The sequence below is a fragment of the Diadema setosum genome, chromosome 19 (assembly GCF_964275005.1).
Source record: "Diadema setosum chromosome 19, eeDiaSeto1, whole genome shotgun sequence".
In the NCBI taxonomy this organism is placed as follows: Eukaryota; Metazoa; Echinodermata; class Echinoidea; order Diadematoida; family Diadematidae; genus Diadema; species Diadema setosum.
In genome coordinates, this window is record NC_092703.1 from 34,506,018 (window position 1) to 34,519,962 (window position 13,945).

At 37.8% G+C, this 13,945-nt stretch overlaps 1 protein-coding gene across 1 annotated transcript in view; it reads right to left on the reverse strand.

Annotated features, from left to right (window-relative positions):
- The window catches only part of LOC140242466 (telomerase protein component 1-like), a 69,063-nt gene that overhangs the window by 10,060 nt on the left and 45,058 nt on the right, over positions 1 to 13,945 (reverse strand). Inside the window, exon 14 of the mRNA XM_072322198.1 lies at positions 2,291 to 2,471. Within this exon, the coding sequence (XP_072178299.1) occupies positions 2,291 to 2,471 (181 nt within the window). The remainder of the gene's footprint in view (positions 1 to 2,290; positions 2,472 to 13,945) is intronic.

Below are 13,945 nucleotides of genomic sequence, written 5' to 3' on the forward strand. Positions count from 1 at the left end.
GTGCAATAGATGAACAACAACAATGGCTATTAATCCCATATTTTGCACATGTTTTGTTCATGTCAAAGACCATGTTACAAGAATCATTTCACAAAATAACCACTTTTTGCTCAGATGCCATAATGTCTGTGCAAAGTGGGGTCAAAGGTCATATGTTCTTCTTTCTGTATCTTCATTATGACGTCTAATCTCTATGGGAGTGCAGTTTTTCTGCAAATGAAATTTGACATGACTATCTTTTTCGAGCATATAATAGCTCACTTATGCTTCGGTGAATTTCTCCCAGATCTTAATATGTTGTAGCTGAGACTTTGGGCTATCGTATTTTACCCTTCGTTTTTTCATACGATGTCGGGATCACGTTAAAAACGTGGTTGAATTTAAAGCTTATCTTCAATGTATTGAGGTGTTTCTTTTCTTTCTGCAACTTTCTTTGCAATAACTCAAGAAAAACAGCGTCTATCACCCTCAAAGTTTGCACATGTTTAGTTCATGTCACGTACATTATTTCATAAAATAACAACTTCTTGATCAGACACCATCTTGGGTATGTAAATTAGGGTCAAAGGTCACAAATGTTTCATCCTGTATCTTAGTGAATACATGTCCTATCTCTTCCATATTTTGCACACGCAAAGACCATGTTACAAGAATCATTTTACGAAATAACCACTTTTTGCTTAGATGCCATCCTGGCTGTGCAAGTGGGGTCAATGGTCAAATATACTTCATTCTGTATTTTCGTTACAGTGTATACGGAATTTGGTACCAAAGATGGCAGGTCTGAATCGCTTTTTTAAATGAGATTCCAAACATCACACGGCTAATGTCCCTAAACACAGATGAAACCTGTATGGTCATGCCTAAATTATGTATTTGTTGCTGTATCTTCGTTATCTAGTGTATACAGAATTTGGTACCAAAGATGACAGATATGACTCCCTTTTCTAAATGAGAATCCAAACATCACACGGCCAATGTCTCTAAACACAGATGAAACCTGTATGGTCATACCTATTGCGATCAGACCTCGAATCATTGATTAAAAAAAAAATCGGATCACCTTAATTTGTCAGTAATGACAAATTACAATCTCTAGTTTTTATTTGTTCTCTGTCGAAATGTCGCGAAAACAATCGGGAACGAACAGTGATCTCGAACTTATCCTGTCTCCGAAGCAACTTCTTCCAAGTAAGTACACTGTACGTACAATGTACGTAGGCACTAGGCCTAAGCCTATATATATACTACCACTACTAGTAAGTCGCGCGTGCACGTACTGCGCTGTGGAGTCACCCGCAAACTTCACCCACGCGGCCACGTCACGTCTCGCATGCCAGTAAGGGTCCTATTTCTACAGATTTTTTTTTTTTCATTTATTGTCGTGCGAACAACACATGGCAGCTTCGCAGCAACAACCAATAGTCGTATTAACAGCAATTTCTTAAGAATGGAGAAATTTCAAATCATATTAAAGCTGTAATTCAAGTCGAGAAAACAGGAAGTACACGTAGAATACGGTCGGTTGTGTGTGTAAATAGCATTAGTCACTTATCACGCGCGTACGAACGGAAGTGACTTTGCTACCGGACTATCCCATAATGCACCGTAAATGACGCTTAAATCAACATCCGGGTTATATTTACGTCATTGGCGATAGCGAGAATTGAACTACTTTCAGATGTTACGAACAAAGAGAATGATATCTTTGCATTATGACGTACGCACGTGATACGCGCATTCTCAGATGCGAACTTTTGGTATACTTTCGGTACTCTTTTGGAGCACATGGGGAAGTGGTCCACTTTTGGCATGGTACAGTACGGTGCGGTACACTTTAGGAGCGTTCAAGCGCTCCTCTGACCCAAGTACAGTGCGGTACAGTTCGCGTTTATAGGAGAGCGCTTGAACGCACCTACGGTAGAGTTGACAAATAAGCAGTAGTCACTTGAGAATCATGTGCTTGAATAAAGATGAAATACATGTATATTTTTCTCCAACTTCTACTTCATCTGCTACTGTGACAGAATTCTCTAATTCTACTCACATAAAAAGGAGAATATCATTTTATTCACATTTGCTATTTCCATCTGTTACTGTTACCTGACAAAGGATGCATGCCAATACGACTGAAACTTCATATGCATGAAACTGTTTTACATAATATACATGCACTACTATTTTTCATGTTAATGAGGATTTAGGCTTCAATTTGCAGATTGTGATTTTGCAGCATTTTGATAAAGACATTTTCTTCAGCCAAGAACCAGGAAAGAAGGTTTGCAATTACCAAGATTTTCCACTGTTCTGAAAAAAGGAGACACATATTGTCCACAGATGGGGCAGGAATCTGCGTTGGGCCAGGCTTGGTTGGCGCTAAACCCATTGCGATTCATGGAGCAGACGTGGCAGATGAAGAGTTGAGTGTGAAATGGGCCGTGTGTGAGGATCATGGCACGGCACCGAGCAGGCTTTGATGTAGAAAAATGTGTCAGTGAGAAATAATACACAATATATGATGATGAAGAAACATAGCAAAGAAGAAAATAGACCATAACTCTTATGAAGAGAAACATATTTGATATTAAATAGAACAAGGAAAAGTAGAAATTACGCGGTGCGTAATATATGTCCCAGCCGGAAGTAGCATTTTGTAGCAAAATGTACAATAATAGGTAAAAAACAAGGTCAACGGTTAAAGAAGTCAAAGGTCAAAATTCTGTGTAGAAGTTTTGAAGCCCTCATCTACACGTAGTGCCATCACATAAAGCAAACGGAATCGAAATCGGGTTAGAAATGACGAAGGAGTAGCATTTTGTAGCAAAATGTACAATATAGGTCAAAGGTCAAGGTCAAAGGTCACAACTGAAATTCTGTGTAAAAATTTCAAAGCTCCCATGTAGTGCTATCATATAAAGCAAACAGAATCAAAATTGGCTCATAAATGACAGAGAAGTAGGATATTGAACATTTTGATCACACACGGACGCACACACATACACACGGACACACACACACACACACACGGACACACACACGGACACACACACGTACGGAGCCCGTTTCATAGTCCCCTGCTCGAACTCGTTCGGCGGGGACAATAAACTGACACATATTTATTGCCAGTGTAGACTCAGAGAACAAAAAAGGTACTGTACAAGTGTACTTTCTTAAAAACTTTGACGGGAATGGAAATGGGAATCACCACATACGATGCAAGCTATAGACAAGAGGAAGGAAATCGCGAGAAACGCTTTCATTGTACTGAGGCATTTGGCAATTTTATGATCAGTTTGGGCGGATTTGTGCGTTTGAGCGGAATATGCAAAGTTGGCATGGCGTTGACTGAGTCGGGTATGAGAACGTGGCACATAAAGAGTTAACAGGTATTTAGGATGGTTCACTCTAGCAGGTTGTATATCATTTTAAAGCTTGGAGATTTTTTTTTTTCAAATTATGTAGAAAAGTCAAAATGAATTAGGGGTCACTTCTTCTGGATTTTGAGCTGGGCAGTCACAAATATGAAACTCTAAAGGCATTACAGACATTTTATTTTATAAATTCAAGGTAGCATATTATCTTAATTCATTCATGAGTTACAAATGGATGCATATGTTAGCACATCATTAGTTTTTGCAATCAAATACCCACGTGCGCCTACGTCGCAGTGGTAAACAACATCTGGGAGTGGGTGGGAGAGGAAGAAGAAAACAAACAGGATGTGGATGAGAAGTAGATTATAAAACCTAAGGGGGTGTTTCATAAATGTGTTTGGTCAATTCCATTGTGACTTATGGGACAAAGGGACAATTTTCGGCAATTTCAAACCAGTATTTTGAGAAAATAGTTGCATCAAATGCATTTTTCTCAGTTCAAGGTTAGATCCATCATATCACAGTTTATGAAAACACCGTACTTAGTTTGAAAAGTATCATTGCATTACGTACAGCAACGAAAAATTGCTGTCGTGACTTATGGGACATTTGAGGACCACCGTTTTTCACATGGGAAAGTAAGTTCTGAAATATTCTTAGACACAGAGTCTCTGGAAAGATATTTTCTTTCCTGAATGTAGCAAAGGGTTGGTGCTTACCATGAGCCAAGTGGTATGAATATCTACTCATTGGTACAGTAGCAGGATAGGGAAAACCAGTGTGACTGATGGGACACAAAAACGTGACTTATGGGATGCTATCAACTACCACATTTTGAGATTGAGAGAATAATATTTACTGATGCCGGAACAAGTTCTAGAACATCATAAAACCAATCTATGACCAAAGAACATTCAGAAAATAAGCCATCTGAGAATTACACAAGCTGTATTATGGTCATAATAGTGTATCAGAAATGATACATAAATTCTGCAAAAATTGGCAATTTTCATGAAAAATCAAGGTTTTTCGGACATAACTCCACTCCACGTTCACCGATGTTCACAAATGAGGTATCAAAATGTCCGTTGTGAAAGGCTGCTTTGAGTAAACACACTCAGATCATCTAATTAAGCTTCATTAATCATCTATACCCGGGTACTCAATAGTTTGATTTTCATAAAATGCAACCTTTCCATGGAATTGACCGTTTGTAAAGTTACGAACGACTTAAGAACAACTGGCGATCAGTTCTTGTGCTGAATTATGGAAATTCTGATGAGTATAGCACATCAGAACTGATCATTAGTCGTCTTAAGTCATTGGTAACTTTAAGAACAGCTCTATGAAACATCCCCTGGTACTGAAAGATGGTATTATTTGTGACCGTGCATCAAAAAAAAAAAAAAAAAAAGTCGCACATCTTGGTTTCATGTGAGGACTCAAAATAGGTGAAATGGGTCAACCAAGTCAATCTTGAATTTTTCATGATTATTTTCTAAAAACGGTTGTTCTTCTATCCACTAAGTTTGCGATCACAGAATGAATGGGAAAGTGTATTTTCAGCAGTTTTTCTACTACATTTTTTTTCCTGTAAAGTTAGTGAGATCAGGTACATTATGTCTTAGATGCCCCTTTCATTTTTTGGAAATCATTTGCACACTCGTCACTTTTAACTCTCATAACTTAAAAGTGGCATTAATCATGGACAGAATGTGTTGATAAAGCTTAATCTAATAATCCCTTCATTGTTTTTACCCCAGTGATTTACATCCTTTTTTTGTCCCATTTCACACGCCTACCATGGTTTGGCATTAATTTCATTTTCATTTTTTTCAGTTAACACCTTTCCAGAGTGTGTGCTTTCTTTCCAAAAGCTAGATAGGCTAGGAGAGTCCATTTGAATTGAGTTATACACCATTTTAAAGCTTCGAGTCTGCTCTTTCAGAATCTGCCCTCAACTAAAGATCCATGTCTGGCAATATTTTGTGGGTTTTGTGATGCGTAGTATGCTGGAAGAGGGGGGGGGGGGCAAACTTCCAAGCTAAAAAGATTTGCTACATCTATTTTCTTTCAGTTGACATTGCAAGTGGGGTGAGAATGTAGGCGCTAGATCACGAGATGACAAGCACCCACACCTTGTCCTCTCGGCTAAGATGACATTTTATTAGGTGATACGCTATCAGCGTATCACCTATTGTGATTGTCAAAATCTCTCTTTATTAGGTGATACGCTATCAGCGTATCACCTATTGTGATTGTCAAAATCTCTCTTTATTTTTAGGTGATACGCTATCAGCGTATCACCTATTGTGATTGTCAAAATCTCTCTTTATTAGGTGATACGCTATCAGCGTATCACCTATTGTGATTGTCAAAATCTCTCTTTATTTTTTTTTATTCTTCTTTCTTTCTGGACAATTTTGTGTCGTCAATATCTCAAGAATGACATTACGAAATAACATGACATTTTCAGTAAACATGTCTCATGACAAAATCTAGCCACAGTAAGGTTTTCATGACAGTAACATATCTATGACGTCATCTAGGCGCCATTTTATGATTTTCGGACCTTGTCACATGATCGATCATAACTTCATAACTAGATGTCATTTCTGTATCATTTTCGGTGGACATGAAGTTCAGGTCACGCTCTATCTTACTTTTTAACGCTAGTTACACAGGTCATCATTAGGCGCGCGTAAGCGCGCGTCAAAATTTTAAAAGGCTCAAAACGACTTCCCAATGGGAAATCTCGAAGTTTCAGACAATTTTAAGCGTTTCAAACATTTTCTCGCGTGCGCGTCCGTCCGCGCAATTTCGCGCGCAGAGCCCGTAAGCAACATGAAAATGCATTTTTTTTTGACTGATTTGGATTCCTGATACTTTGAGTAATAATATCCATTGATTTCCGATCGATTTCGACCTATAACAAAGGAATGCACTGGCGTCAAAGTTGAAATTCCGCGTGCGCGTCTTTCTGCAAATATGGTGAAAAAACATGTCTTTGTTTATTTCGCCATAGCTCTTTAAATCGTCCGTTGACCCTATATTTCTATTGCATATTACAAAAGTATATGAATTGTAAATAACATTCCAAGTATCAGTATTGCCAGGAAAACGCGATGACGTCATCATATCGTCATTTTAAATCAAAAAAGTGGAATTGATTTTTTTGAGGTACTGTTTCTGACATTCATTTGCTCGTATCTCTGTTGTTTAAGCTCAATATTACCCCAAATTCAGATATGTTGCACTTTGAACAATTACCTTTCAAGTCCATGTGATGGTTTTGAAATATGATGACGTCATCATACTAGAAATTGTGATTAAAGGTAAAGACTCAAAATCAGACAAGTTTACGTGTTATGTCAATGGGAGGTGATTTTTTTTTTTAAACCATGCATTGACTTGACAACGTTTAAGCACCTTTGCCTCATCTGATTTTACTCCATTTCCTCTGAAACATAAATATGTTGTAGCTGAGACAATAAGCTTTAGTAATCATGCATTTTATGTTTTCAAATCTCTTCATCAGGTTGACAATTTTGCAATTTAAAACTGAAAATGAGAATGCAATCTGTACGGAACGATTCCCAATTTTTCTTTGCAACTGTATATTGATCGAATCCACGCTGCCACTTGTGGGAAGTTGAATAGCGCCATCACAAGTCAACACTGTCACGATAGTATTTAGATTTAAGTTTCGCACTCGATCTTCAGGACAGCCATGTGGCATAATCGGTTAGCGCGCTGGTTGTTCATAATGCCATACCGGAAGGCGAGAGGTTCGACTCCCGCAGGACTTTTATCCGTTCTTTCTTTTTTTCTCTTTTTTTTTTCGGCAGTTCAGCTTTACTCCGATGACATTTATCGTATTATTTTATCAAGTGTACGTAACCCGTGAACACGGCTGCTCTATTTCCCTTGTTTTGTATTGGAGTTTGGAGATTGGGTTTGCTTCATTAATTTTGTCACACTTAATGTTGTAAATTGCCCCTTGTTACAGTGTCCCGCTTGCCACCTTTCGTGTGCTCTTTCCTTTTCTCTTCATTGGTTATTGTTATACTGTAACAGGATAGGTAGGAACATGTACGTTTAAATAACTTGCAGGAATGGGAGCTGAATTGATTAACTCTAGTCCAGGTGTATGGCGTCTCGCTCATCTCTTTGAAATTCCAGGTTGTTATTGTTTGACCCAAAAACGGAGTTGTAGACAGGTTATATGTTGCTATAGAGGTATCTTGTGCCACATGAATGGAAAGCATCACTGTTTAGTAGTAGTAATGAACTTTTTCATGTTGTATATGGTATAAATATTTTAGATATATATATATATATATATATATATATATATATACATATACATATAAAATAAAGATAAATTTCACATCCAATCTTCGGTACAGCCGTGTGGCTGTCACTTAGCGCGCTGCATGGTCATTATGCACTACCTTAGGACGAGATGTTCGAGACCCGCAGGACGCTATCATTTTTTTCTCTCTCTCTCTTTCTTTGTGTTTCTTTTGGCAGTTCAGCTTTATTCCGATCGATGTCATTTATCGTATTATCTTATCAATTATACTACCCCACGACACACAGTCGCTCAAGTTCCTTTTTTTTTTGTCGGAGGCTGGAGGTTGGATTTGCTTCATTTATCATACGTATTGTTTAAACTGCCCTTGGTACAGTGCCCCGCTTGCCACCTTTCCTTTTCTCTTTCCTTTTCTCTACGTTTGTTCCTGTTATATTGTCACAAGACAGGTCGGAAAATAATTTGCATAACTCAACTGGAGTAGGAATGGCAACTGAATGAATTAACTCTAGGCCAGGTGTATGGCGTCTCGCTCATCTCTTTGAAATTCCAGGATGTTATTGTTTGACGCAATAACGGAGTTGTAGACAGGTTTTAATGTTGCTATAGAGGTATCTTGTGCCACATGAGTAGAAGGCATCACTGTTTAGTAGTAGTAATGAACTTTTTCATGTCCCTCCATGTCAATTATAGTGTGGTTTAAAGGGGTTGTGTGTCTATCTGCCAAAGAAAAGGAATAACTTATTTTCGTCATGGCTGTTTCTCTATACGTAGCCGTAGGTAATGAGTGTTGTTGGTATCTGAGCAGTGAAGAACAGAGCATCAGGCTAAAATCCCCCTTAGTTATACGCGCTAAGCGTTCAATTTGATATATCTTTCTTTATGAAGTCAATCCCTGCTAATGGAGTTACAGAATTATGTTATGACACGTTTCACTGAAAGTTTGTAAAGCAAAGTTTATGGACAAGGCAAGCAATTGTACATGAATATACCTACCATTGATTTCAGAGGGAAATTATGGTATGCATAAATGTAAGGGTATCATTGCTTTGGAATTGCTGAGACAATATGCTTGGCACGAGGGCTTCCACTTCTAATAACTGATCCCTTTGAAGATGTGTCGGTCACGGGTGATCGTCATGATTCATCTTTCACGTAGAAGCTTACATTCCACACTCTTGTTTCGAGAAGACTTACCATCATACTTCAAATTGTTATTAAAGGTAAAGACTCAAAATCACACAAGTTTACGTGTTATGTCTATGGGAGGTGATTTTTTTTTTTAATGTGCATTGACTTGACAACGTTTAAGCACCTTTATCTCAGATGATTTTGCTCCATTTCCTCTGTAACTTAAGTGTGTGGTAACTGAGACAATAAGCTGCAGTAATCATGCATGTTATTCTTTGAAATCTCCTCATTAGTTTGACAATTTTGCAGTTTAAAACTGAAAATGAGAATGGAATGTGGACAAAACGATTCCTGATTCATCTTTCACATACATAAGTTTACGTTCCTCTTTTTTTTTCTCGTCGAGACGTATGGCCGAGTGGTTAAAGGCGACGTCTCAGAGACGTGAGGTTGCACACGTGCGGGTTCGAACCCCAGAAGATCACGAAAACAAAATACTTGGCTATTTTACTTTTTTTTCTTCAATTTTGTATTACATATTCGTCCATGTAGAAATCACATTCGTATATAAACGCACCTATACACACACACAGACACACACACACACCATATCCCTCTTTTTTGTGTTGGAGACCATATTGCTTCGACTGCTGCAAAATTTTGCAGGCTGACTTTGTCAAACTGATCATAATATGTAATGACGACGACGAAGGTGTTGTACTTTGAACAATTGTCTTTCAAGACCACATCATTGTTTTGTACTTTGATGACGTCATCACACTGAAAATTGTGATTAAAGGCAAGGTATCAAAACCAGCCGATTATAGGTTTTATGTTTACGGCACGTATTTTTCCCCAAGTTGCCAGAAATGGCATAGCGACATCAGTAGTTACAAGGCCGCATTTCCGTCTAGCAATGCAATACATGTTCACGCGGCCACGTTGGTTGAGTGGGCATTGACTTTTCTCCCTGTAATATCTATACATTTCTTTTTTGCCTTACCATTTCCGTGGATGTCCCGTGGCCGAGAGGTTAGGGAAACGGTTTTGCATGCAAACTCAATTATAACTTCAAGGTGCCTATATCACATTCTTTTCTTTGTCGATCACAGATGACCGACATCTGATGACCCCAAGCGTATCACCTAACTCGTCAGTCTGACGAGTTTCATATCTCGTTTCTTTTTATTCTTCTTTCTTTCTGGACAATTTTGTGTCATCAATATCTCAAGAATGACATTACGGAATAACATGACATTTTCAGGGAACATGTCTCATGACAAAATCTAGCCACAATAAGGTTTTCATGACAGTAACATATCTATGACGTCATCTAGGCGCCATTTTGTGATTTTCGGACCATGTTATATGATCGATCATAACGTCATAACTAAAGGTCATTTCTGTATCATTTTCGGTGGACATTAAGTTCAGGTCACGCTCTATCTTACATTTTAATGCTAATTACCTAGGACATTATTACGGGCGCGTACGCGCGCGTCAAACTTTTAAAAGGCTCAAAACAACTTACCAATGGGAAATCTCGAAGTTTCAGACAATTTTAAGCGTTTCGCGCGTTCGCGTCCGTCCGCACATTTTCGCGCGTAGTGCGCGTAGACAAAATGAAAATGCACATTTTTTGACAGATTTGGATTCCTGATACATTAAGCAATAATATCCTTTGATTTCCGATCAATTTTGACCTATAACAAAGGAATGCGTTGGCGTCAAAGTTGAAATTTCGTGTGCGCGTCTATGTGCAAATATAGCGAAAAACATGTCTTTGTTTATTTCGCCATAGCTCTTTAAAACGTCTGGTTACCCTATGTTTTTATTGCATATTACAAAAACATATGAATTGGAAATAACGTTTCAAGTATCAATATCTCCATGAATACATTATGACGTCATCATATCATCATCTGAAATCAAAAAAGTGGAATTGATTTTTTTAAGGTACTGTTTCTGACATTCATTTGCTCGTATCTCTGTTGTTTAAGCTCAATATTATCCCAAATTCAGATATGTTGTACTTTGAACATTTACCTTTCAAGTCCATGTCATAGATTTGAAACTTGATGACGTCATCATGCTTTAAATTGTGTTTAAATGTAAAGACGCAAAATCGGACAAGTTTACGTGTTATGTCTATGGGAGGTGATTTTTTTAGAAACCATGCATTGACTTGACAACGTTTAAGCACCTTTATCTCAGCTGATTTTGCTTCATTTCCTCTGAAACTTAAGTATGTTATAGCTGTGACAATAAGCTGCAGTAATCATGCATTTTATTCTTTGAAATCTCCTCATGAGGTTGACAATTTTGCAATTTAAAACTGAAAATGAGAATGGAATGCGGACGAAATGATTCCTGATTCGTCTTTCACGTACATAAGTTTACGTTCCTCTAATTTTCTCGTCGAGACATATGGCCGAGTGGTTAGAGGCGTCGTCTCAGAAACGTGAGGTTGCACACGTACGGGTTCGATCCTCACAAGAGCACGAAAGAAAATAATTATTTTTTTTTACTTTTTTTTCTTCAATGGAGTACTACACCTTCGTCCATGTAGAAATCACATTTGCATGTAAACACACCTATACGCACACACTCACACAGTATACCTTTGTTTTGCGTTGGAGACTGCATTACTTCCACTGCTGCAAAATTTTGCAGGCTGGGCTTTTCGTCCATGTAGAAATCACATTTGCATGTAAACACACCTATACGCACACACTCACACAGTATACCTTTGTTTTACGTTGGAGACTGCATTATTTCGACTGCTGCAAAATTTTGGAGGCTGGGCTTTTCAAACTGATATAGTATATTGCAACAAAATGAAATTTGTACATACCAATTCAGTAACACAATGTAGTCGTGGTTACTTTGTGCTGATTTATACATGTAACAAGCTATACATTGTAAAAAAGGTATTTGCATTGTTCCTTTAAGTCAGTCTTCTGTATTGATGATTATTTGTCAATTAGTGGTTTTTGTGGAGTTTCAGATAGTGATAAAAAGTATGGATGATAAGTGCAGCGATAATTCCTACAGTTAGTTCAAAGTTGTGTTACAGATGTTTGATACATGCATTTAGCATTGTGTGTGTATATACGTGTGTATACAGGTTGGCCATATGACACATTCTAGACAAATAATCTTAATTAATTAGCAAACGTGATCAGCTATGGAACTGAATATGGTACTGATGTATGATGTTAATGATTCTAATTAAACTGTGACGAGTTTAAAGGGATAGCATAACTGTGTGTAAAAATAAGGCAATTATAAGGAAATTTTAGGGGAATTTGATAACCATGCCTATAATAATTTCATACAGGTACTAATATCTGCCTCATATTCGTGCGATAGATAGTCATGTCAATAGCAAAGTGACAACGTACGATGAATGTGTTATATATTGAACAACTGTCTTTCAAGTCCATAACGTTCCCCATATTTTCTCGTCGAGACGTATGGCCGAGTGGTTAAAGGCGACGTCTCAGAGACGTGAGGTTGCGGGTTCGAACCTCACAAGATCACGAAACAATATACTTAGCTATTTTACTGTTTTTTTTTCTTCAATTTTGTATTACATATTCGTCTATGTAAAAATCACGTTCGTATATAAACGCACCTATACACACACACACACACGCCATATCCCTCTTTTTTGTGTTGAGTGGGCATTGACTTTCCCCCTGTTATATCTATACATTGTTGTTTTTTGTCTTACCATTTCCGTGGATGACCCGTGGCCGAGTGGTTACAGAAACAGTTTCGCATGCACGCTCAATATAACTTCAAGGTGCCTATATCACATTCGTTTCTTGTCGATCACAGATGACCGCCATCTGATGACCACAAGCGTATCACCTAACTCGTCCTCAATGTGACGAGTTTTCATGTCTCGTTTTTTATTCTTCTTTCTTTCTGGACAATTTTGTGTCGTCAATATCTCAAGAATGACATTACGAAATAACATGACATTTTCAGTCAACATGTCTCATGACAAAATCTAGCCACAATAAGGTTTTCATGACAGTAACATATCTATGACGTCATCTAGGCGCCATTTTGTGATTTTCGGACCTTGTCACTTGATCGATCATAACTTCATAACTAGATGTCATTTCTGTATCATTTTCGGTGGACATGAAGTTCAGGTCACGCTCTATCTTACTTTTTAACGCTAGTTACACAGGTCATCATTACGCGCGCGTAAGCGCGCGTCAAAATTTTAAAAGGCTCAAAACGACTTCCCAATGGGAAATCTCGAAGTTTCAGACAATTTTAAGCGTTTCAAACATTTTCTCGCGTGCGCGTCCGTCCGCGCAATTTCGCGCGCAGAGCCCGTAAGCAACATGAAAATGCATTTTTTTTGACTGATTTGGATTCCTGATACTTTGAGTAATAATATCCATTGATTTCCGATCGATTTCGACCTATAACAAAGGAATGCACTGGCGTCAAAGTTGAAATTCCGCGTGCGCGTCTTTCTGCAAATATAGTGAAAAAACATGTCTTTGTTTATTTCGCCATAGCTCTTTAAATCGTCCGTCGACCCTATATTTCTATTGCATATCACAAAAGCATATGAATTGTAAATAACATTCCAAGTATCAATATTGCCAGGAAAACGCGATGACGTCATCATATCGTCATTTTAAATAAAAAAAGTGGAATTGATTTTTTTGAGGTACTGTTTCTGACATTCATTTGCTCGTATCTCTGTTGTTTAAGCTCAATATTATCCCAAATTCAGATATGTTGTACTTTGAACATTTGCCTCTCAAGTCCATGTGATGGTTTTGAAATATGATGACGTCATCATACTAGAAATTGTGATTAAAGGTAAAGACTAAAAATTGGACAGGTTTACGTGTTATGTCTATGGGAGGTGATTTTTTTTAGAACCATGCATTCACTTGACAACGTTTAAGCACCTTTACCTCAGCTGATTTTGCTTCATTTCCTCTGAAACTTAAGTATGTTGTAGCTGAGACAATAAGCTGCAGTCATCATGCATTTTATATTTTCAAATCTCCTCATCAGGTCGACAATTTTGTAGTTAAAGACTGAAAATGAGAACGCAATCTGTACGGAACGATTCCCGATTGTTCTT